The 23,650-nt window shown below is 44.2% G+C and overlaps 2 protein-coding genes and 1 long non-coding RNA gene across 4 annotated transcripts in view; 2 read left to right on the forward strand and 1 right to left on the reverse strand.

The window, feature by feature from the left end:
* Nucleotides 1–20,402: 20,402 nt before the first annotated feature.
* Nucleotides 20,403–21,364, forward strand: LOC100876711 (uncharacterized). The gene is made up of 3 exons (XM_003708450.3): nucleotides 20,403–20,676; nucleotides 20,745–20,906; nucleotides 21,211–21,364. Exons 1-3 carry the CDS (start codon nucleotides 20,610–20,612, stop codon nucleotides 21,282–21,284), a joined length of 303 nt encoding a protein of 100 aa, XP_003708498.1. The 5' UTR covers nucleotides 20,403–20,609; the 3' UTR covers nucleotides 21,285–21,364.
* A 130-nt stretch (nucleotides 21,365–21,494) lies between these two features.
* LOC143264199 (uncharacterized) lies at nucleotides 21,495–23,087 on the reverse strand. Its single transcript, XR_013037743.1, has 2 exons — nucleotides 22,303–23,087; nucleotides 21,495–22,145 (listed from the first exon to the last, which is right to left on the reverse strand). It is a non-coding gene; the product is annotated as an uncharacterized LOC143264199 (long non-coding RNA).
* A 126-nt stretch (nucleotides 23,088–23,213) lies between these two features.
* Nucleotides 23,214–23,650, forward strand: part of LOC100880810 (peroxisomal membrane protein PMP34) — a 30,858-nt gene continuing 30,421 nt past the window's right edge. For both annotated transcript variants that reach the window (XM_076530172.1, XM_012297708.2), the window contains exon 1: nucleotides 23,214–23,631. Coding sequence is in view for 1 of the 2 variants with exons in the window: in XM_012297708.2 (XP_012153098.1) it covers nucleotides 23,573–23,631 (59 nt within the window). In the remaining variant the exon portion in view is untranslated. The remainder of the gene's footprint in view (nucleotides 23,632–23,650) is intronic.

A 23,650-nucleotide genomic window follows, 5' to 3' on the forward strand; every position in this document is an offset into this window, starting at 1 on the left:
TTGTTTGGTAAAAGTTCTTTATTTGGGAACGGGTTATCCCGTCGTTCTATGTATAATAACCTAAGTTCGGTGGTCAAAATTCGCGTCGAATTCGCGTCGAATTAGCGTGTAAAGAAATTAACACGGAAAACACGGAGAACACGGGGAGAGAATCGGTTTTGCGAAAAAGGAACGACGTAAATACGTGATAAATTGTCGGAAAAAGCCAGATGCACGATAAGGGCACGGTTAAGGTATAAATCGTCGCAGGTACAATGCCAACAACGCCACGATGAATGTTTAACAAGGGTGTCTGAGTGGATTTCGCGGTCGTGATCGGAAGCGGAGCTCTTTTTCTCTCGTTGCGCGTGCAAAAGCTGCGCGGAACAGCCTTAACCTAATTAAGGAAGACCGGTGTAAATCACGCGGCGCGGAGAAAGCGATGACGAGAGATAAAGGCACGAGCGAACAGCGAAGAAACCGACTTCGCTTCAACGAGGATTCGTTTGCTTCTCTTCTTCCTTTCTTCGTCGAAGCGTACAATGTGTCTTCGCGAAGAGAAGCGGTTAAGGACGAGATCCACTTTTTAAAGGACACGGAAGAGAATTCCAATTAAATTCGTCGAATCCGAAGCTCGTTGGATAGGCATACGGTCTTTCTTTTTACCACTCGATAAAAGATATCTGATATCTGTGTTTCGACGGTTATACGTTTTCTGCGACGCAGCCGACCAATTTGATTTTTCCGTTAACGTAGAAAATCGCAAATTATTGAGGTCTAAAGGATCTAAAGGACGTTAACGAAAAAGGTTGAAAAAAGAAATCCGACAGGTGGGAGGGAATAATTGTCGGAGAGCGCGAATCTTCGAGCGGATCGAGCAGCTGAAATACGCGGTCGTGTCGCGCGACGCGTGACCGCGCGCGTTCGCTCGACCGTCTATCCGCCGCGCCACTCCGCGCCACTCCGCGCCACGCCGCGTTTACGCCAACCGACAACCGAGAGACGTTTTTGTTGGCCGCGTGCAAGTCGCGCTCTACGAAACAGAGAAAGAAGTCATCTCGTACGAAAGTAAGACGGTCGCTCGCGTTTTACCCTCCTGGCCAACCTCCGCTCGGATATCGGCTCGGAAGAGGGAAAGCACGTGCTTTGGAAACACGCGCGGACAAAAATACTACGAAATCGGTCCTCTTCCCGCAGGAAACGGTGAATCAAAGAGACAGCCGTTTCGGGGGATGTTTTCGTAACGACTTCATCTACCCTTTCCTGACCCCTCGGACATCAAGCGCCACATCGAAACTTTCTTCCACGATTAAATACTTCAAATACGTTCTCGCCATTTTCACGCTCTCGATCCCGATCGTTTGATATCCTTGAAAATTCATTTCATCGACGTTGCAACCCGTTCAGAGCACAGATGTTAAATCGTTCGAGAATTTCTCTAATCAATTACAAATCGATGTACTTTAATTAACGCGTGCCGCGATCGATCCAAGATAAAAGACAACCAAGTAGAGAAAATAGCATCGAAATCATGAATACGGCATACGGATTGCCAAAACGCCGTATCTTAATTACCCATTTATACGCAATCATCCGGTTCTTCGCTGAATAATATATATAAGAGGATCTGTTACTTCCATTTTTACTAGTTGGAATATTCTATTCGATCGAATACCGGTTGTATCTAATTTTGTCGTACGATTTAACGATACGAATCGCGAACGTTTCCAATTAGTAGTACAAATTGATTATAAAGCGGAGCGAGCCGCCCCGGCTGTCGAATCTCTCGTTATCGGACGTCGTTGGCGCACGATCAAGAAATTATCTCGCTTATTTGAATCTTTTGGTGCTTATTAACATTTGCAAACAAACAAGAACCATAATTTCAAACGCGATAAGACGACATTAACGATGCTGTTCGATCGACGACCTACGAAATAACTTGATTCGGCAGAACGACGTACACGTTTCACGTAATTACGTGGAACGTCAGTCAATCAACGCGAAATAGCCACTTTCGTCCATCGATAATATCTCGCTAACTGTCGATCTGTACACGTGGAACGAATCGTGGCGAGTGAAATTTACTCGTTGGCGAAATCGATATTAACGAGAGATAAACGGGACGAATGGCTCAGCGAAAACAACGAAATTTATTATTCGAGGGTCGGACGGTAGTGCCGAGTCGATCGTGACCCCGACCTATCTAACATATTCGATAGTATTTCGACTAAACGTAAAAATATCGATTTTGGTGGAAAAACGTTTGATTCGATACGGTATAAGAGCGTTTCTACAGAAGGGAAGATAGCGGTTACGAAATCTCGTGCACGACAGCCTCTCGAGAATCTTTTGCTCGTTGATCGATAAAACCGCGCGTAACTAGATGAACGATTACGTTAGGAGAAGGTGTTAACAGCGACAGCGACAGCGACGGCCGGGTTTACTCGTAACGAGTGAGTCGGGCAAGCTAAGCACAGCGAAAATAAAACGGCACCGACACATCGCGGTCGCGTCGCCACGGTAATAATGCCAAGATTAATTTCTCCTGAGGCCGCTCTACACGACGGATCGTGTACAATTATCTACTCGGAACCGATGACCAACAAAAATCTCCCTTTTTTTCCGCCAGTATCGAGCATTATACATACATTCGAAGAACATAATTTACCCAACTTCTTCGATCTAAAACATTTGTCAACATTCGGAAATCAACAAGTCGAATGTAGTCGAATTTAAAAAAATTTTGCTGTTTCCGTGTCACGTACGACCGATAAAAGCTCGCGTCTTCCAATATTTTTCCCCCGTTCAGAAAACAGTCGGTGCTTTTCCAGGAATACCTATCGACCTAAACAAACGTACAGGAAACAAAGAAGACGATGTCACGGCGATAAATAAAAATCCCCTTCTCCCCGTATTAATAGCATCGAGTCGGGGCCGAGTTAAGCGACGAAAAATCTCGACTATTTCGTGAACGATGGAAAGAAAAGGGAAAGGAAAACGGAAAGCAACAGGAAACGACGAATCTTACGACGAATCTTACGACGAATCTTACGACGAAGGAAGAGAAGGACGGAGCGAGTGTCGTTCGCGTCCAAGAATAAAATCGCGCGCAGATCACGAGCAAAAGGACGAAGGGCTTCTTTGCACGACCACCCGGCACGACTCGGTCCAAGCGATACGCTCCAATTTTTCGTGGATCGTCTTCGGGAAAAGATCCCCCGACCCCGACCCCGACGACTCCGACGCGATGTCGTCGGTTCGGATTTACGATCGCCGCCCGATTTAGAGACACTAGCAACCAACTAATTGCGGCAAAACGAGCCGTCCGCGAGATTCGCCGATTATAAATGAAACTGGCAATAAAAAAAAGGAGGGCTCGACCCCCGTGTCGCAGAGTATCGTGCGAGAGAGAAATGTTTCTTCGCGTATTCTTCAAATCTTCTTCGATTCAGCGAATCATAACGGATCATCGAATCGGAGAAAGAAAATGGAACACGATTAACCCACGCGCGTATATGCAAAAAGCAATGTACCGTTCGATAATCGTTTACAACGTGTTCGTCTGTTAAATGGCGGGCAACTCGCGCCGCTTCGCCGCCACGCCGTTAAAAATTGGTCAATTAAGCGGCGGCGCACAAACAAATGTCGAGCCATTACAAAAGTGCAACGCTCTTGTACCGCGGCGAACGTACGTCGCGCGGTTGACACGACGACGTTACTCACCGATCCTTCTTAAATTATGCCACCACACTTTGTCCGCTCGTGCAACTCTCGTAATAACCGTCGCTGCTTAAACGACTTTCCTGCATACATACTATTCGTTCCTAATTCTATTTAATTCCATTTAAGTTCGTCTTACGCGCTACGGTTCTCCCTAATAGAATAATTTCCTTACTTTTCTTTCTCTGCTCTCTCCGTACCGTGGAGTGTCGAAAACAAACGAGGAGAAAATTTCGCGGTTAAAGGATCGACGCCGAATTCCCGTGGCCGTTTCTTCGAAGCTAAGCGTTGAGAAATTAAGTAATTTTCACGGGAGCCGCGCGCTTCGTAACTCACGAAAGCGAGGCATCGACTCGTAAATAATCGGTCCTCTCGTAAAATATAATCGCGAATCGCGTGATTACAGATGGCCCAGTCGAAGCGGTACATTACCAGAAGCAACATTTACACGGCGAACGCGAGAATTTCAAAGCAATCTCGCGCTTACGGATTAATCGCTGTTGAACCAGTTACATAGGGAGCGGTGCAAAAGCGTAGGATAAATCGAAAGACGAAAGAAAAGGATCGAATCGGCGAGAAAAAGGTCGGCACGATTAAGGCGATGGAAACGATGGGTAAGATGGAAACGCGTCGGCCTCGGACAGACGAGGATGTTTCATTGAGAGTCGACGAATCCGAAGAGAGGAAGAGAAGAAACCAGTGACTGAGAAGAAGAGGAGAGCAAGGAGCGGGTGGATGTGCATTCAGGTTATTTCTGGATCGACCCAGATATCCGCCGACATGTTTTCTTGGACCGTGCCTTTAAACTGTTTCGGATAATTAACGAATTGAATAGCGTTCGCGCGTAACCGTATTGTCCTCGATCCGACTACAAAAACTGCTTTCATTCGAAATTGATCGGCGCCTGGTCGATATCAGCCTTTCGTTCTTCGTTTCGATCGTCGATACTACGAATTTCTGTCGCGGCCAATGATTTCCTCCATGCTCGCGTTTCTATTTCTCGTCGTAAGCTCGCTCTCTTCTATCCCAGCCGAGCGAGACCGAGCGATTCGTTGTATCCGCGCGGTACCCGGACCGCGTAAGAAAGTCGCCACCGAAATATTAGTTCGCCGATAGTAGCCACCTACGTACAACGTTCGCCGTACCGCGTCGCGTTAAACGACTTTCTCTCGTTATGGACCAATTAACCTGGAATTCGTTTGCCGAGCACGCGAATAAATTTCAATTATACGGAATTTCCGAAACAATAAGCGAGCCAAGTGGAGGGATAACGCGGCCGCGCGCGGGTAACGGTAGGCGATAAATATTCCGTGAAAACCGCTTCCGGGCGTAGCTCGGGTAGCCGAATCCCGTTCTCGCTCGCTTATCTCGCGAAATTTTTCAACGGAACTCCTCCCGCTCGAGGATAGAGGGGAGAAGCGAAACGAGCAACGTATCGAAAACGACCAGGGTTTTCGGCTGCCTGGAAGCCACAGGCTGCTGCTTAAAGTCGCCCCACCGACGATAAATTCGTCGCTTGTAAACGACAAGTACAGCTCCAGCTGTTTTTAATATCTGTCCGAGGAATCTAGCGGCGCTAAGTGCCACGAGTTAGCGTACCGTAAATGCACCGCGGTTTGGTTCGACGAACTCGCCAAAGAAACGGTGGAATCGACGAGTGCAACACCGACGAGTGGAAAAAAACTTCTTTCAAGATCGTATCCTTCGAGAATCGAACGATTCGATAATAGAATATAATTGTAAGATCGTAGCAATGTCTGTTAGGGAGAAGGAATTATACGGGACACGAGCCGAAAGCCCGCGAGAGGAAGAATTTTTTTTAAGGAATCGAGATACCCAAAGACGATCGCCGATCATTAAAATGCATCATGCAAATGGGAGGCAAGATTTTTTCGACGTTCCTGATCCCGAACGGTCCCCGCCGCTTATTTTCGTCCTTAATTGGTATCGCGCTGCGTGGCTCGTTTAACGCTTGTTGACCGGTTGATCGATGCATATCGTAAATGTTTATTTATAGCGGCCTGTCGGCCGGTTATGACACGAGCGATCGTAACCACATTTCCGATACTAGATTCGACGAATATTCCATTTCAACCGATTTTTAACCCAAATACTAATTTAACCGAAATACTAATACCTCGGCGTATCCATGACTCCTTGGAAATGGTAAACGAAGCGATCGCGTTATCGAAGAGGAAGCGCGATAAATCGTCGCGAACGTAAGGTCGACGATCTTTGGTAATTTTACGATCGCGGCGAAGCTGGACAACATAATCAAGGCGAGGAGTGAAAGGCGCGCAAAAACTCGCGATCACGATAAACCGAACAGGAGGATTTCGCGGACAGCTTTCGTCAAGCCCGTAAAACACTTTCCTCTCGAGCGCGTTGCGTAATCCGCTCGAAAAAAGAAAAGCTCGCGTGCACGAGATCACGAACGCGCACGTGTACGTGCGTATACGTGGCAAGGTGAATCGCGTGTGGGAGTGTGGGACGCGTGGGCGGCGGCACGGCCTGTGAGTCAGCCGGCTCGGAAATACACACGCTCGCCTTCTCTCCGCCTTCTGTCCACAACAAACAACGACGTCACCGGCCACCGATGCGCTCTGTCTCGCTCGTTTTTCTCCGATTCGCCATTTCGCCAATGTCCGAGTGTCGTCATCGATTTTCCCGACCACGCGATCATCGATGATGCAACTCTCGAGGAAGAACGGACAAGCGGAATGTACCGCGAAGAAAAAAGCAACAATTATTGCAGCTACGATCGCCAGAGTATTTCGACTCGTTTAACGACGGATTAAATTGTTCGACGCGAGTTGTAACAAGAAAATAAACGAGCGTACTTACTTGCGAATTACAGGGATTTTCATCCGTAATGTGTCGTGGCAATAACGTCGACGTAACGAGCGTCTACTTTCACATTGTCTTTGTTATCGTATTCGAAGGATGCGATGGTGGTTCGTTAATTTATTAACGATCGCGACCAAGCGAATTCGAGGATAACTACTTGTAAACGATGTAGCAAAAATATGGATGACCGGTTAACTGCCGGAACGGCACAACAATTAGTATTTTTATTAGGACACGATAATATCGTGGTAATCCAGAGACCGCGATCGGTGTTGACAAATTACGTAAGGGGAGTGAATCGAATAGCCTCGAGCGATGCAGCTGATCGTTTCAAACTGGATACGGCGCTCCCGATCGCTCTACACGGTACGGATCTTTTCTAACGTAGGTACATCGAGAAACAGATATTTCGGTTATAAACTTCGTATCGTTAGCATCGAATGACCGTTGCTCGAAACCCATGAAAGATCATATAATTTCTTGGAGATCTCGCTCGAGCGATTTATCGTCTGATCGTGTGCGCGGCGTGTCTCATCGAGAGCAGATTGCGCGAGATAATCCGTAAGCGTGCGATGAGTCACCGTTAAGTGGCAACCTGCGACGTCCAATTACCCGTAAGGTCACACCGTTCAACCCCGTAGACCCCATAAAGCGATCGCATTAATTCGCCAACGAACGCTCGCCACGCCGTGCGTTTCTTAATCCAGCTCGTTCCATTGTGCGGAGGCTAATGCTGAGAAAATGGAAAGAAATTCTCGTCGAATCGGCTCGACAATGGCCCAGCCTCCTTATTACGGCGCACGCGACAATTTCGCGGGTAAATTAGCACCTGGAGACACTCGACGGTCTTGGATCGACCAACGGAGAATCGGTGAATCATAGCATCGAGTACGCGGACGAGATCGTTCTCATAAATTGCTCTTCGAATTAATAACCGCTCGCTACGTATTGTGTCGTATGTAAGTACGCCTTCGACGTGTTCGCGATACAACGAAACCACGGTACAGGACCAGGCCAGTGGCGAGCGAGTCTGAGTCATACGACCCATCGAATTTTACTATTTCTATATGTATTATCATTACGCGCTTTAATTGTCCGATGTAAAATCCGAAGTTTCTTTCTCTCGTAATCCACGTTTCGATTCGATGGAGCAATTAACGACTATTTATTCGCGCTATTAAATCGAAATTGTATACAATGTATTCAGATAACGCGATATCGATCGTTCGAAGTAAGAACGATGTATCGTTAGAATATTAAAATTGACGAAAGTAGGTAAAAAAGAAAATTTGTCAGATCCCTCGATCGATACCCTTAAGTAGTTTTTCGCGTGTGAGTAGAAATGAATTTTCCAAAAAAGTGAATTAAGAAGGTTGGAGGGTGTACTTCCGGACTCGGCAACGTTGCCCAGAGCCCAGAGACCGTATTAATCGCAGGGCGCATTAAAGAAGGTCGTTGTAGCCCCGGGCACAGGATAAATAATTACCTCTTAATTAAGCCACTCGGACCGAACATCTGTTTCTGGAGGATATAATCTGCGCTCTATACTCGCGTACATATCATTCCCCTGCTTTTTTCCTTGCTCCTCTCCCTCGAAAATAAAGTCCTGATTTACGAGGTTGATCCGTGCTCGACAAGCGCTACGCCGACACCGCGACGAGGACAAATTGCGCCCGTGTTACTTCTTTTCGCATTATCGCGTGAATTATATTCGAAACTTGCCTCGCGCGCGAAAAAACATTCTCCGTGCTCGCGAAAATATTGTTTCTCTTCTTCGAGAACCATCTACACGATATTCGAACGAATGTACGGTCCTAGTACAACTCGGAAACGAGTCGAGACGGCTATTGGACACGTTTTACAGGAGGCAGAGACGAGACACGAGAAAATCGGTGATCTATAATCGCGCAGACTCTTCGCCGACGAATGCGCACACCTGTCTCTATCCACGTACATCGTTCTCTTGTAAATTACTCGTTCCTCCACATGCCTGTTCATTCGTTACGAACCACTTGCGTCGTAGCTATAACGCGACATAATGTGGGCAGACGCGCGATTTCATTGCTTCCCACCCACGCTATACCCATCGAACACAACGCGACCTCGTTCGTAGTTCGATTAATGCAACAATTCGCTGCAGTTACGCGAGTATGTTTCCTCTAATCTCGTAATCGCGCATTATTAACTATATTACTACTACAAATTAATATCGGGATAGGTTTTATCGGTTATCGCGCCTCGAATGGGCGCTCTGCATTTGAATCGATTAATCGAACGTAATAGAGTCTTTACACGAGGATAGAAACGTCGTTAAAATCAACCGATGTAGTAGATTCGAAAATGAAAATTTTGAACGGGGTTGCTCCGGAAAGGGGCTAATTTCAAGAAGGACGAGGAGGTGTACACGAGTGACCTTCGGATCGCTCGATTCCCAGAGAAACGTGCCTAAGCCTTCCGTTGCGCTGAAGGTAGCGAACAAGAAAAAAAATAGCTTTTCCTTTATTCCGACTGTTTCACGAGCTTGCAGCGACCAGTCTATTCTCTCTACGAATGTTCTGTTCGCCTTGAGGCAACCGAAATAGTGCAGACCTTGCCGGAGTCGCGAGCACGACCTCGAAAAAACGAGAACCGCGAATAACGATGGTGCTTTTGCACGGAACAGAATACGAAATATCGAAACACGAATAACGCGAATCTAAATACTCGAAAACTTGCACTTACTTCCGAACCCGTGACAATCGTACTTCCTAATAATCGCGATATACCTATGTATACGACTTTATTGTACCGATCGGATCGGAATTAAGTAACGTAGAAAATAATGTCGCTTATTTCGAAGTGGATCTAGAATCGTAGCGGAGATCGTTGAGAATCGCAAATTAAAAATGTCTATCGAATAATCGAGATTCTAACAATAAGAAAGTAGCCATCGGCCTCCATGGCAGCGAGGCGAAACAACGAGGAGAAGCGGTTCGTGTTTATATGGCCGTTTCAACGCCAGCGGAAATTTACAGCCGACGATCGTAAAACCCGGAGATGCATTTATACGCGGGCCGATTTATATGTTTACCGCGTGCGCCGAAACCACGAAGCGAGAAGGGATTCCTGTCGAACAAGAAAGACGAGACAGAATTATGTATGGACCAAGAAGAATCCCCGGGTCGTACGCTCGCGAACAGGAAAGAAAGCCGCTTCTCTGCTCTCGGTGGCGAAGCGCGTGTTCACCTACGAATCATCGCCTTCGTTCCGTTCGTTATTTCGTTAGCAACGTTGTCTCTAACGATATGGAGCTGACGAACGTTCGATGCAGATAATAATCGATCAAGTTCGATTCGAGAATTTCTTAAATCTTTCAATTTCAATATCATTCTAGCCATTTTGAAGCAGAAATTAACGCGGCACTCTACCGTTGGTGTACATCGGTTGTAGGGTGTATCGAGCCAACGCGAGTTGCTTGTGCAAAATTAAACGTCGGTTGTTTATCGGGTCCGCGCGAACGGAGAGAACGACGTTCCACTAAATTTCGGATACAAATATCACTTAACGACATCGTTACAGCCACTGATGTAACTGTGTCAGATTTCATTGGCAAATGATCTTTTGTACCGGAACGAAGATACCAACCATACCGCAGCGCCGAGAGTAGATATTAGATCGAGAAATCCCACGAACAATTATTAGGTTTCCCCGTTCAACGCCTTGACCTAGTAGTCACCGGTAGCTGCGCTCGCGTCATCGCCCGGACAGACGGGTATCGTTCGCTTCTTTTCTTTCGACCTCTCCTAACTCTTCGAACCAGGCCGAATTTTATTTTTAAATTTGACGGAATTCTGACGTGCCTAAAAAACAATCGTAATCCACTCTGCGTCCATTAGTTTGTTATCTTTCGTTGATCGAAGCCGTTCGATTCGATTCGATTCGATTCGATTCCGAAACGAGTCATCGAGAAAAAATATGGTTTTCGATTTGGTCGAACGCGAGCCGATGCGAAACAGCTTTTGATCGATTGTTCTATAACGGTGCTTCACAGGGTTTTAAACTTACCGATGCTAAGTCAGCGAAGGAAAAAGTTAAGGACAATGTAGAAAAAATGAGAAAAGATATCTTTGGGTGTATACCTTTGAAGAAAGACTCGGAAAGAAAACTCTAGAGATTAAACATTAGAGTAGGGTTTTAAGGGGAACGCAGAGGGAAACCAGAGAAATTCCAAGGAAATTGTAGGCAGAAATTTGATCGAGAGGCAATCGCGAATAATACTATCGAATTCGTATGGTTCGATGTACTAGGACTTCGAATCGAAACGGTAAGATTAGTTCCAAGTTATAAATAATGTAATTGGTTTGCCTCCTGGTGCGAAGAGAGAAGGTGAACACCGAGTCTATGGAGAAAAATAATAAAAGAATAATCTGGTTGCGAGCGTAACTCGCTGATTTTTCGAGACACCGGTGCGACGGACGACCGTTCCTCTACGCTTCGGTTTCTTCGCTTTCTAGATACAATCGCGTACGCGGTACGTCAGGATTAACGCAACGAGCTGTCGCATTCGAGATGCGACATAGTTGGCTGCGTTATTTTTAATTGCGTCTACTTCTGCCGTGCGGCACAGCTTCGTCGAGACTAAGAATAGTCCACGAGAATTAGAGACTTCGAGTCCCCGAAAAAAAAATTTCTTTCGAGCATTTCGGAGCCGAGATATCCTTTTAAACGTTTCCAACCTGAAATATTAAGGCTTTTTTTAACGATATATCGTTTACACGAAATATGTATAGATTACGATCGAAAAGGTTGTTAGGTTACGTTCAGATCGCGAAGATCGTGAAAAATCGAAAGATATATGTATAAAAAATCCTGCGAGAAAAACGAAACTCGAAGCAAGATAGTCTAGCGCGTAACGTTTCCAGCCGTCGCGTTTTTGTTCGCGCAAAAAGAAGAGAACAGTACGCGTTCCAGCGGAAAGCGGGATTTCAAGAAGCCTATCATAAAATAGTAGAAGGAATCATGGCGGTAATTAGAATTCATTGCTCGGCAGTATGCCGCCACAGGCATCGTCGTTATTGTCCGATGAGACAAACTGGTCGGTGAATGGCGTTCGACGACTGCGATTCCAAAAGGGTAATCATTAGGATCGATCCGCGTGATGCGTTTTACACGACGATTCTGATCGTAAACGGGAAAGATCGCCGTCGTCGAGGAATCGGGAACTCGATCGCGTATCCTGATCCGGTTTCCTCTGTCTATCTAGTCGATCCTTTTCGAATCTTTTCAATTATTCCCAATAGAATCTCCTCGCCCTCTAGGACGACGCCTCTCGACCCTTTTCTCGTGTTCAACCTATTTACCGCAAACCGACGACTCACGATATTCGTTCGATAACCGCAACCAACTAACTCGTTATTACCGTTAAAGGACGAATTATCAATTGCTAGGTATAGCGATTGTTTCGTCCGTTTAATCGGCATTGCGTCGTTACGAAATCTACCAGTGAATCCTAATCCAGACTAGGCAGACGCGTAGGCGTTGTCAAATAGCAACGAGATGCGCCTAAGCCGATGCTGCTCCGAGAACTCGGCTTAACTATTTCGGGTTGTGCGTGTCGACGCGACGCGACGCGACGGTCGCTGTTAAGTCGGCTCTGTGACCGATTTTTATCGACCGAAGGGAGCAACACCTTTCGTAGCTTCGAACGCGTATCCTCTTCGTTCTACCTACCCCGTAACGATACTATCCGACGATACGTCCATTTGGACATTTTACGAGACAAACTTGTCTCGTTAGAAAAAATAGATAGGAAAGCGGAGAAAAAAATGTGTCTGCCACGGCAAACGCGGTAATACGAAAGATGATCGAGAAACGTAGGAACGCGGGAGATTCGGAAATTTTCGGCTGGCAAGTCGAGTGAATTTATCCGCGTACAGGGTGTAAATCGCGAACTCTCGGCCAGTCGGAAGCTTATAATCCGGACTAGAGACTGACAAAGTCGGACAGGTGCTCTCTCCTGAGGCACCTCTGTAATATAGGGAAACGCGTTGTCGCGAGGCGAGAGTCTCTCTGCTCCCTGACCGAGACGTCTTTATTTCGAGAGATCTCGCGCGGCTAGAGCGCGATAACTCAACCACTCAAAAATAATTCATAGAAACTAACCGCGCCAGGCGAAACAGCTCGGTTATACTATTACGACGAGCGAAATTCTCGTCAGTCGGTACGATCGCAGCGTTTCGCGATCGATGCTTCGGGCACGATCCTTTCGCTGTAGCCATCGAACGCCGGAAACAACACCTGTATCCCTATATCGTTTGTCGAAAGATGTTCGCTTATTTACCAAAGAATTACCGAAATTGTAATAGTTCTTTTTCAAAAACGATACCACTTTGGTTGACGGGAAAGAAAAACGTTGGCCGATTTGACGAGTCATTAAACGGACGGAACGGTATGTGGCTTTAAACCGACACGGACCGAGAAGGATTTCGCGAAACGAGCCAAGTGCCGGACTCTTGCCTCTGTTCGACGGATACTTTTAACATAAACGTTTATGTTTTCTGTTTTAATGATTCGAGACATTTGGCAGCGGATGACAGGTGCGAAGTCTGCTCGACTAGTCTCGAATTAGAAACGATGCCCGAACATCGACAGAAATTCCACGTTACATTGTTCCGTAACATAAATTTCCAAAGGGAAGGAATATTCTTTAATAATCGTAATATCGATGCTATTTAAACTTTTGTTTCTCGTGAAACATGTATATAGGACGATGGAATAATTAGAGAACTGGGAAAATCTAGAAACGAAAGATCCCGATTAACGTTATTCGAATCTTTAAGTTTTCCAACGAACCGATCGTTTAACGATTGGCAAGTGTCCACGCTCGTAATATTTTACTAAAATTTCTTATCGCGTTACGAAGCAACGAATACAAAAGCCTTAGTCGCGTTGTTACGACTACTTCGATTTGGCAGTGGTCAGTTACTTGGCACCGGGTACAACTTCATTTTCGAGGCTCTCTGCGATAGCTCGTTACAATGCGACCAATAAACAACGATTCTTGTTACTTTTGTTCGAAGCGCCGTATTTACAGTTGGTACAAGATATTTTGGTTGGTTTTACAGTTCGAAATAGAAGCACGTACAACATTCCCGTACGTTAAGACAATCAAAGTAAGATACGAGTTTTAAGAATGCATGACCTGTCCTTAGATTTTCTTCACGTATGCGTATGCACTATTACCTAGGAAATAGCCTATTACCTAGGAAACGTTTGCTTTCGCCATTCTATAACTCCTCTCGCGAGAAAGATTCTGTTTCGAAGGGTTCACAGGATCCCGCTTTGGCGAACGATTAACGCTTTGAGACGTTAAATCATGAAAACCCCACGGACTGCCAAAATGACAATAATACTTGCCCGTACGGCAACCTACGCTTCGTGTACGTTTCTCGCATAATAACGCGTTGGAGCGTGATCTATGCCAGATCAGGCCCTTGCCAGCTTCGAAATACGTAGACGTAATATGCGACCTTAAGTTAAGGCCTTAACTACCATGCTCTCGTTATCGGCAATTACCTAAAGACATAAAGTATAAACACGGAGAGGTCCAGGTACACGTGTTTCGGACTGACAACGACAAACCGTAAGATTTTTTAGCCAACGGACAGAGTCAGCCAATAAAAGCAACGGTTCAATGAAAAAGCAATTCACCTCGTACTTGATTCAAAGTCCGTTACAATCACCATTGGCAAGAGAATCGGTTTCGTCGAGAGAGTCCACGGAAAAGCGAGACGGCAAACACGTTTCAGACTCGCCGAAGCCCAAGTAATAAGCAACAGGCGCGACGGACAAGATTTGTCAGCGTAACGTTTAACTAGAATGAGAAAATAAATTTCTGCGAGAGACGCGCGACGGGGCCCAGCACGACCTAAATATTACGGGGGACGTGGCCAGCCCTTCGTGTCCGCCGCGCTAAGCCACGCTACCAACGTTTCACAAACAATTCTCTATGTTCGTGGATTAACATCGTCTTTCCGCTTTCCATCCGACTCGTTTCTGCTAAACCACTGACACCGTCTGTATGTCTCGGGTTTCCCTCGTTGCATCCTAAATACAAGCTAATTAGCTAACAAGAGTTCGGTAACACGCTCCAAAGCAACGATCACTCGATTACGTTGCATCGTTTTCCTTTCCTCGTATAAATGATTTATACGAGTTCGAGGGCAACGTGTCTACTTACCAGATAACGAACAACACGTACATTTAACGAATTCCCAACGATTACTAAATTATATATCTGTTTATCGTTGTACGAAACGATGCGGTAATTTAGAATACAAATAGCAAGATCGAAGGGTAATATCGAGGAAAAGTGAATAAAGTGAACGAGGAGAATGGAGAGAAGAACGGCGAGCGCAGATTTTATCGTTGACAGAAAGATATTGGTACAGGTGGAAAGGCGAGCATGCGAACAGGATCATGAATAAATATCGGTTCGATGCGATGCGCAAACGTATGCAACTTGGTACATCTACTCGGGAATCTCTCGGACGAGTTCGGCTTCTACGGATCACTATGCCACTGCTAGATTAATGTTTCGTACTATTATTTGCTTAATCTAGCAGTTTTCCGGAAATTGCTATTATATAAACATAGTTTAACCGTACGAACGCGTGATCGATCAATTTTCCATCGATATCGTTATCGCCACTATCGTATGGATGTTGAAAAGTACGCGATCGTGGAAAAATCGTTGAAAAATCGTTGAAAAATCGTGTAAAATGTAAAACGGAACGCGGCGCGGCGCGGCGTCGCGGTTAGCTCGAAACCACGTGTGTGGTCCGGACAGTGCACGTGTCGCCGATGTTCAGAAGCGTAACTTCTTGTCGAGCAGAGACGCGAGCACTCGCTTTTTCTCGGAGAATTCCAAAATTCCAGGGCGTTCGGCGACGAAAAGCGGGCTGCATCGGTCGAAAAGATCGCGTTTCGCCAACGTCCACGAGAATTCGTCCAACGAGCTACGCAAGAAACGCGCTTGTAATTATCGCGAAGCTTCCCCTCGACTCATCCCCCTCAACCCCGCGGATCCAGCGAATCGATCACTGTCAATTCTTGCTCCTTTCTTTCGTCGAACTATTCGCATCGAACGGTTGCGAAAAAACTGGCCAATTAAGCGAGAGACGATTTATCGCGGTTACCGAACTCCTCTTCGTCCTTTTTACTTTGTAGCCGTTCAATTATTTTTCTGCGTAGCGGAGTTAATCGTTCTGTCTTAACGTTAACGTCTTGAGTACCGTACGCTTCGTGAAATCAGCCGAAACGAAAACATGAGAAATTTTACAAGCTCGATAGCTCAGTTCGTGGCGAACTGACGCTCGTCGACGTTCGAATCTTCCTTTCGTCGGGTTTAATTACCGGGAAATATTGATAACGCTCGTCCATTGGACCCGTATCGGCAACCGAACTCTCGGATAAACGACGCAGCAAACGGAGGAAGATTTCGTCCTCGAGTTCGAAAACTTTTTTCGTTCGAGGAAAATCGCGAATCATCTTTGAAACGGTCGGCCGAGATAAAGTATTTCATAAATATGAACGGTTTCTGGCACACGCGAATCCAACGAAACAAAAATATCCTTGTTGTGGGTGCACGCGAGTCTATGTGTCACGCGGCATTTCAGAGTTCGCAAGTTTCGCGATAAATAATCAAAAAATTCTTACTAACTTCGCTTCGGCCAACGCGTTGCAAATGCTGAAACGTAACGTTGCTAAATTACCTTCCAAGTAGGTTATTAAAATCTACTATTTTAATCGTTTCCTTTTGATGGATGAATTAGCCCACGATTTTCTAGCGATTTCGTTTGTTCGTTATTGTTCGATGTCAATTACGTTCGAGATAAGAGCAAACGTTAATTGGCATATAGTCGAATCGCGGTTATTTCGGAAGATATGCTGACAAAATATATGCAGTTGCATTTTGAAATCATTTCACTCTGATAATATAAATGATGAGTCGTAACGAATGTTCAGGAATGAAACGTTTACGTGTAATTCGCACAATTTGCTAAAAAGACTAAAAAGTCAGATGGTATTATCCTCGATACTAATAATTGTTTCTATTTATTATTATAGGAAAAAATAGTTGTTGAGGTTAGAAAAAAAATATGAAAGTCTACAAAACTGTTATTTAATAATGAATAATTAACTGAATTAAAACAAAAAGCAAGTTTATATCGTATGTGTGTACGTGTGCGTGTGTGTGCGTATGTGTGCGCGTGTGTTATACGCATAAAATACAAATCGGTAAGTACTTGATCAAAAATAAAATTTATTTCGAAAATGTGGGAGATTAAAAGATTAGGTAACACACAGAAAGAACGGTACAAAAAGATATTGCCCTATAAATTTGTTTGTTTCCATCTATCTTTGTATAAACCAAAATTAGTCCTAAAGTTAACTAACTTTTCTCTTCGTAAAGAAGAAAATAAAGAAATATTCGACGGAGTAAAATCTCTCTGCTAATATGTTAACGGTAAAATAAATAATTTTCATATTTTCCATAGCACGGATACAATAAAGTAATCGTAGGAAATAATCGTATCTAAGTTGAAAACTAACGATAAAAAGCAAAGCTCCGTAAAATAGAAACGTAATTGTGCAACTATTGTAGAAGAACGAGCGAATAAATGTGAATTTGATCGGAAACGTCGTGAAAGTACACGGAAACAGCTCGAGTAAAATATATACTCGTACGTATAATATAAAATATAAAATGTTCGCAACGAATAATCCATAAAAATATCATTTACGCTTATGATACTCCCTAAAACATTTTCCTAAACACAAGCCCGGATTGTCCTTACACCCGCTACAGAAATAATTCGTTTCTTTTCTCACGCAACTCGCGAAGCACTGTCTACACCTCTTTCTTCTTACTTTATTATTTAAACCTCTGGGCAACATTTCGGGTAAATGTTCGGATTCGCGGTAAGCAAGATGCACGTTTTCCCTATGATTTTCGAACAACAGAGAGTCGATAATGTTCAAACGAAAATCGTGAAAATTCAATTTGCTAACCAACGGTGAATACTTGTAATAGAGAAAAAACGAATTCAACAACAACATTTCGATCGCGTTTATCCATAACTGAATATACCATTTAAACGTTCTTCTGGAGCAAGTGTAACACGATAACATATAATTCCTTTTCGTAACGTTGCTCATCGATTCGTTATATTTATGGAGAGCGAAAGGTTTCTTATATTTCTCCTTCCTTTTATTCTCCAACTCCACCATGTCCGCCGTAAACTCGCTGGAAAGAAATAAAACTTCCTTCTCGTCCCTGAATTTACCAATCATAAAGTTATCTTTACGACGAGATATCGCCTCGCCTCTAACCAGCCTCGTTTTGATCACATCCTCGCCGTTTGCTTTTCTTAATCCCCGTAGCACCGACGTCGAATAAGTTTTCTCCTCGAGCAACTGTTTGCTCAGCGCGAAACTCGAACAAAAACGATCGACAAACACCGAATGTCCTTTCTGTAAGAAATCCTCCATCAAACGTAGCGCCACTTGGGTCACGTGAGCTCTGCCGCTCACGTCGTCTCCGGTTCCGCTTTCGGTCGCGCATGCGCTCGCAGCTGCGGTCGCGGTGGACGCTTCGAGGCGGACAACCATGCCGGAACTATCGGTCAAGGCGTACAGTTTGACGCCGCGTCGGTGTTTCTTCTCTGCGACGTGTCGTCGGAACGCTGATCTGTCTCTTCCACCGAGCGATATCTCGTTCAAGGACAACTCTTTGTGCGGGTAATAAACTTGTTTCATTTTATCGTTGAAATAATCGATGACCGGTTGAATCTTACTCGACCGATCGTTGCTTCCGTTGACGGAAGAGAAACGCAACGAACGTAGAATATCGTGAAATCTGTTTCTGCTCATGCGTTGAGGGAAACAATGGAAACCAAATAATCGATGGGTGCTCCAATAGTTTTGTAATTTCGGGCATTTGATGGTACCCATGTGTAACAACAGGCCCAGAAACGTCTTGAATTCCGTCACGGTCATCTCCTTCCATTGATTGTTGCTTTTCGTTTCCGCGTATCGATTCGTCTCCATCGCGATCGTCGAAAAGAAATAATTATCGAACAAGAACTCGAAGAAGTCGTAGGGGTCCGCTCCGTTCGGTGCACATTGCAAACCTGGATTACCCTCGAACGATAATCTTTGAAAGTCACCGTCGCAAGTCCACTCGTCAGCATCGTCGACGTCTTCGAACAACTCGTTCAATTCCTCGCTCTCTAAATCGACGTCGCTTTCGTTGTCCGTCTCGTCGAAGGTCGCTTCGCTGTTATCGCGATCGAATTCATCGTAATACATGATCGCACTGTCCTGATACTCGGTGTCCTGATAATCGCTCTCATCGCTGTCTTCCGTGGTTAATTTTCGTTTCTTCTGGTTACTTATCGACAGAATATCGCTAGCCCCCTCGTCGCAGCGCACACACGGATAGCCACCGGACGACGACGGTCCTGGACTGTTCATTTCTTCGTTGCAACTTCAAAGTAATATCGATTTTAACGATTATACCAGATTTACGATCACTTTACGTCGTTACGTGCTTATTTCTTCGACTGCTTTTCGACTACTGAACGGTTACATCGATTCCGTCCCACGACGCATATGGTGAGTCATCGGTTATGTAGGATAGATAGTGCATGACGCATAGGGTGCGTCGGTGGTTCGGAACAGAGTGAAGTTAACCGCATATCGTATCTCGACGCATATCGGAATACGAACGTAACGATTATAAAAGCTGTGTCGCTCGAAACGATTCGATCGCTGATAAAACAAAAACACCTTTTATCCGTAATCGCGTTAATAGCGATAAAAACGACGTATCGCGAACCATACACGATACTTTCACGAATCGTAACGCGTGGAGTCATCTGACAACGCACGGACCAACCACGAAAAGTGTTCAGTTTTATCGATGCCAAGAAACAACGTTTCGACGATGTGGGAGGCCCGACTTAACCCCAAAATAGAGTAAACATTTATTTTAAAAAACTCCGAGCAATCAGCTGCGATTACATTGTCGTTTCGTTCGTCGAAAAGAACACGATCTAGTCGATGCGTACGCGACAAATTCTAACTTGGTTATCGTAGAAAAATTTTAATGACATAATTTAAGTGAACGCGTGTTCCGGATAGTTCCGATACGTCTGTTCGCAGTTGGTTAACCGTGGCCGTCGGTGCGCCCGGTGATATCGATCTAGAGCGGAACACGCGTACGGATGACAGTATCGAAAAACAACGGAATCATTTAAGAAGACCAATGCAAAAAGTCGTGCGTGGGAACAGGGGTGTGAAGTAGCCGCGCAAACCATTGATTCTCCTACGCGTAGGATTTTTAATTTACCAAGATTTGATCACTCACCCGATTATTAAGGCCCGGCGGGGCCTGAACCGTGGCTCCCAGCTAAATATATTCAATTCCTTTAACACTAAATGCGAAAAAACACCGTTCCGAATCACTTGTCACTGATTAAAGGCCTCGCGATGGCGGCCATCACTGCCGTCTCGCTTTACCTTGCCACGCCGCTCGTCAGATGGCAGAACGATACAATTGAAGTGAGCCTAATAAGCTTTCCATTAAAATATCTACGTTCGCGGTCACTTTATAAACTCTATGCTTTTACGACGCAGCAAAACAGTTGCATGAAAAGAATGTTTTTTTTTCATCCTGAAAGTATCGCATTTTCTCTTCAACGATATAAATTTGTTTTAAATTATGCCTAAAATATCGGAGAAATTATTAGAGATAATTGGAGATAACTTTTTTACGAACGAATCGATATTCTTATTTCTTATTAAAAGAATAGTCGGTACGAAATCAATTATAGCAAGATTAATGCCACTGCACCTAAACCCCATTTAATCGTATCGCTAAATAGCGTGCTTAAACTTTTCTACTATTCAAATTTACCTCGCTCTCGACCTTCTATCTATCGTCTAACACGACATATGCTCTCGTGTATCGATACTCGAAGTCGGTGACAAGTAACGAGTTATATAAAGCTACAAAAATGGTGAAAATTCTAAGGGATATAATTATTAGGGACGATCTCCGTAAGATATATGGTCAACCTTTCGGTACGTTCGATAAGAAAACGCATTGTAGGAAGATATTTATAGTTATTAAGAATCGTGATTTGTTGCAGGATATCAAGTGAAATACTTATGGCGTAAAGGATGGGAAGAAATCCCTGAAATTATGGTATTTGTACCTCCTACGATAGTGGGTTTGTTCGGATTGGTTTGGCTTGTTCGTGCACAACTGGAAGAGGCAAAAAGGCTGCCACGGTATTTCGATGATATAACTAGTAAGTTTTTTAATGCTCTCTTTCGAGCTCATTACATAGGTTAGGTTTCATTATTATACAAATATTTAACACTTTGTGACCAGAACAAATTTTTGTAACCTATTCTGTGTATTTATTGTGGATTTATATTTCTCGAAAGTTCACGCATCTGTGGTTTCGGCATCGATGGTTCTTCTTGTAAGGACTGGATTTAGGGTGCCTTTGGTCTCATAGCGTTAAATACTTGTTTCTATTAATAACAACAATTACATCTATATAAATTTCCCAATTTGGTTTTCGCGTTACTGACATACATTAATTTTAGTTTTCAGACCCAATGATCCTAAAGTCGCAAGAATCAGGACCGACGATAGATTGTCGATCGAATCCAAACATTGAAGTAACAAAAACTGTACTTTAAAGAAAACAGTTTATATATACAATTTAAATAGAACATAGTAAAGTAAGTTAGCATCGAATGTGTACAGATTTCAAGTTCCTTTTTATCTTCTTTCTTGTAAAATAAAATAGATTATCGAGGAACAAGATTACGTATAGTTCAACAATGCTATATTATTGTTTGCAATAAAAATTTGCAGCATCACACACATATGGTATATATATATATACATACATATATATAAAAGTCATACTTTACACGCGATAATATTATAGTTTTATTTTATTAGCACGATTCCGAAAAGTGTTGTAATAAAACGATTATTAATTTACGATTATTTTTTGACGAGGTGCGGACCTTTAGAACCGTTTACGGCATATCCTATAAAGTTATTTGTTTAACACATATACTTAACTATTACGCAGATAGAAATATAAGAAACATAAGATGAATTAGAAAATACTTTCAAAGAAGTTAATGATACTCTATAGAAAATTAGAAAATTATTGATCTCAATTGTGGGTATTAAGTGTCTGTCGAGAAATGAGATTACATGATATTTATGGAAGTAAATAGTTTAGTTACTTAAAATACAGAATTTCGAATATGCATGAAACTAAAGAGAACCCTATACACGTGCTTTCTTTAATTTTAACGCTCGAATGCTTTAACGGCAAGCACAACATCAAGCGTAACATCGTCGTAGTACACGAACAAGTTCAATGAACCAATCTTGCATGAGTAATTGGAAGGGACAACGTACGTTGGTGAAAATTAACACATCACAGGCTTATATTTAGCCTCTTTATCTACGCGAAAAGAGGCATTAGCTGGATGTAACAGGAAAGCATTTCAGAAGGCTGCAACAAACATAGGTGTATACAACGTTACGATTACCAGACCTATATGCACTAAAATCAATATATTAAACAGATCCGACAAGGTCAATCCGATGTTCATCCGAACTAGAACGTATTCACGGTAAGATCAACGTTCGTGTGCATACATGAAACTTACATGTCGAGATTAGAAAGAATTTTATTCTCGAAAGGCAGTTCGTTTCATCGAAAGAATGAAAACACGCGTCTCCGTACGACATTTATCGAGCGAGTTTTGGCTCCGTTTCTCGGTGATATTTGACCGATATCAACAGTACAAATGTCTCATGTATTACATGTACCAAGTCTCCTTGTACTGTAGAATGTTCGCACAAGTTTGTTCTCGCGCAACGATAACGAACGCGAGGAATGTCCGAGCATGCGAAGCGTATAGACAAATCCCGTTGATAACGCGCAGGATCGTAGGATCGTGCACTTCTTTCTGCTACGAAATGTACCGTGTATGCGCCGTTGTGCTAACGGCGTTGAACAAACCTCGTCGGGAAGGAGCGGGGTTCAGAAGGGTAGGGTATAACAACGAATGAGAACAGAGTAGACAGGAAGAACGAAGAAAGCCAGTTACAACTACAGCTACTTGTTAGAGCGAAAGGTAGTAGTGGTAGGAGCAACAGGAACAAGAGATGCAGGGATCAGAGAAACAGAAACAGAAGGAGAGAAAATGAGACTTGCCCGTAAAGTTGTTTGGCAGGGAAGGAAAGCAGACTAGCAGAGAAATGGCCTAAAGTGAAAGAAAACGCAAAACGGGCCAAGATATCGGGAATCGGGGTCAAAAATACACCTTTAGACGAAGGCTGAAGCAAAAGAACGGTGGCGGCAGCAGAAACGCGTAAAAGAGAAATAGCGAGCAAAATAGGGTGGAAGGGAACAGGGGTGAGGTGGGGAATATATATATATATATATATATATATAGAGAGAGAGAGAGAGAGAGAGAGAGAGAGAAAGCAGAGCGGGAGAAAGAGGTAGAGGGACGTTCGCGATACGGACCACCCCTCGGTGGTTTGCCAGTGGTTCAGTCAGCGCTTCGCACCGGCGTCGCTTCTCCGCTGCTCGGGTGACTCGTCTCGGTCAACCTCGTGCAGATAATCGCGTGGCTGCTGTGGACATCGTCGCGAGATCAATGAGAGAACGTGCGTTCCGCGGGAACGACATCGACGAGGCCACAGCTACGATCGGGTCGGTTCTTTCGTTGGTTACTTAAAATTTTTGGTTAAAAAGGTGGTCCGAACGGGCGCGTTAGCAGTACGCTCGATGCCGTTTCGCGTATGAACCAGTGAATCGCCGAGTGTCTCGGGCGAGAAGAGAGCAAGAGGAAACGCAGTAATCGAGGAGAGGAACGAGGAGTGTACTCGACGTGGACCTGAACGGGTCTTTCGAGCCAACAATCGTGCATGTCTCAGATTTCGCTTCTCAGCTTTTCACCTTGCAAAGCTCTGCCTACGTTCCTGAGGTAAGCGGTAGGTTCCATT

This window comes from Megachile rotundata, chromosome 3, assembly GCF_050947335.1.
Source record: "Megachile rotundata isolate GNS110a chromosome 3, iyMegRotu1, whole genome shotgun sequence".
Taxonomy (NCBI): Eukaryota; Metazoa; Arthropoda; class Insecta; order Hymenoptera; family Megachilidae; genus Megachile; species Megachile rotundata.

Bases quoted from the DNA above. Each gene is read 5' to 3' on its own strand.
- LOC100876711 (XM_003708450.3), top strand. From the start codon at position 20,610: ATGGTGAAAATTCTAAGGGATATAATTATTAGGGACGATCTCCGTAAG. The intron at 20,677-20,744 runs GTACGTTCGATA...GATTTGTTGCAG, and splicing joins GATATATGGTCAACCTTTCG to GATATCAAGTGAAATACTTA. The intron at 20,907-21,210 runs GTAAGTTTTTTA...CATTAATTTTAG, and splicing joins GTATTTCGATGATATAACTA to TTTTCAGACCCAATGATCCT.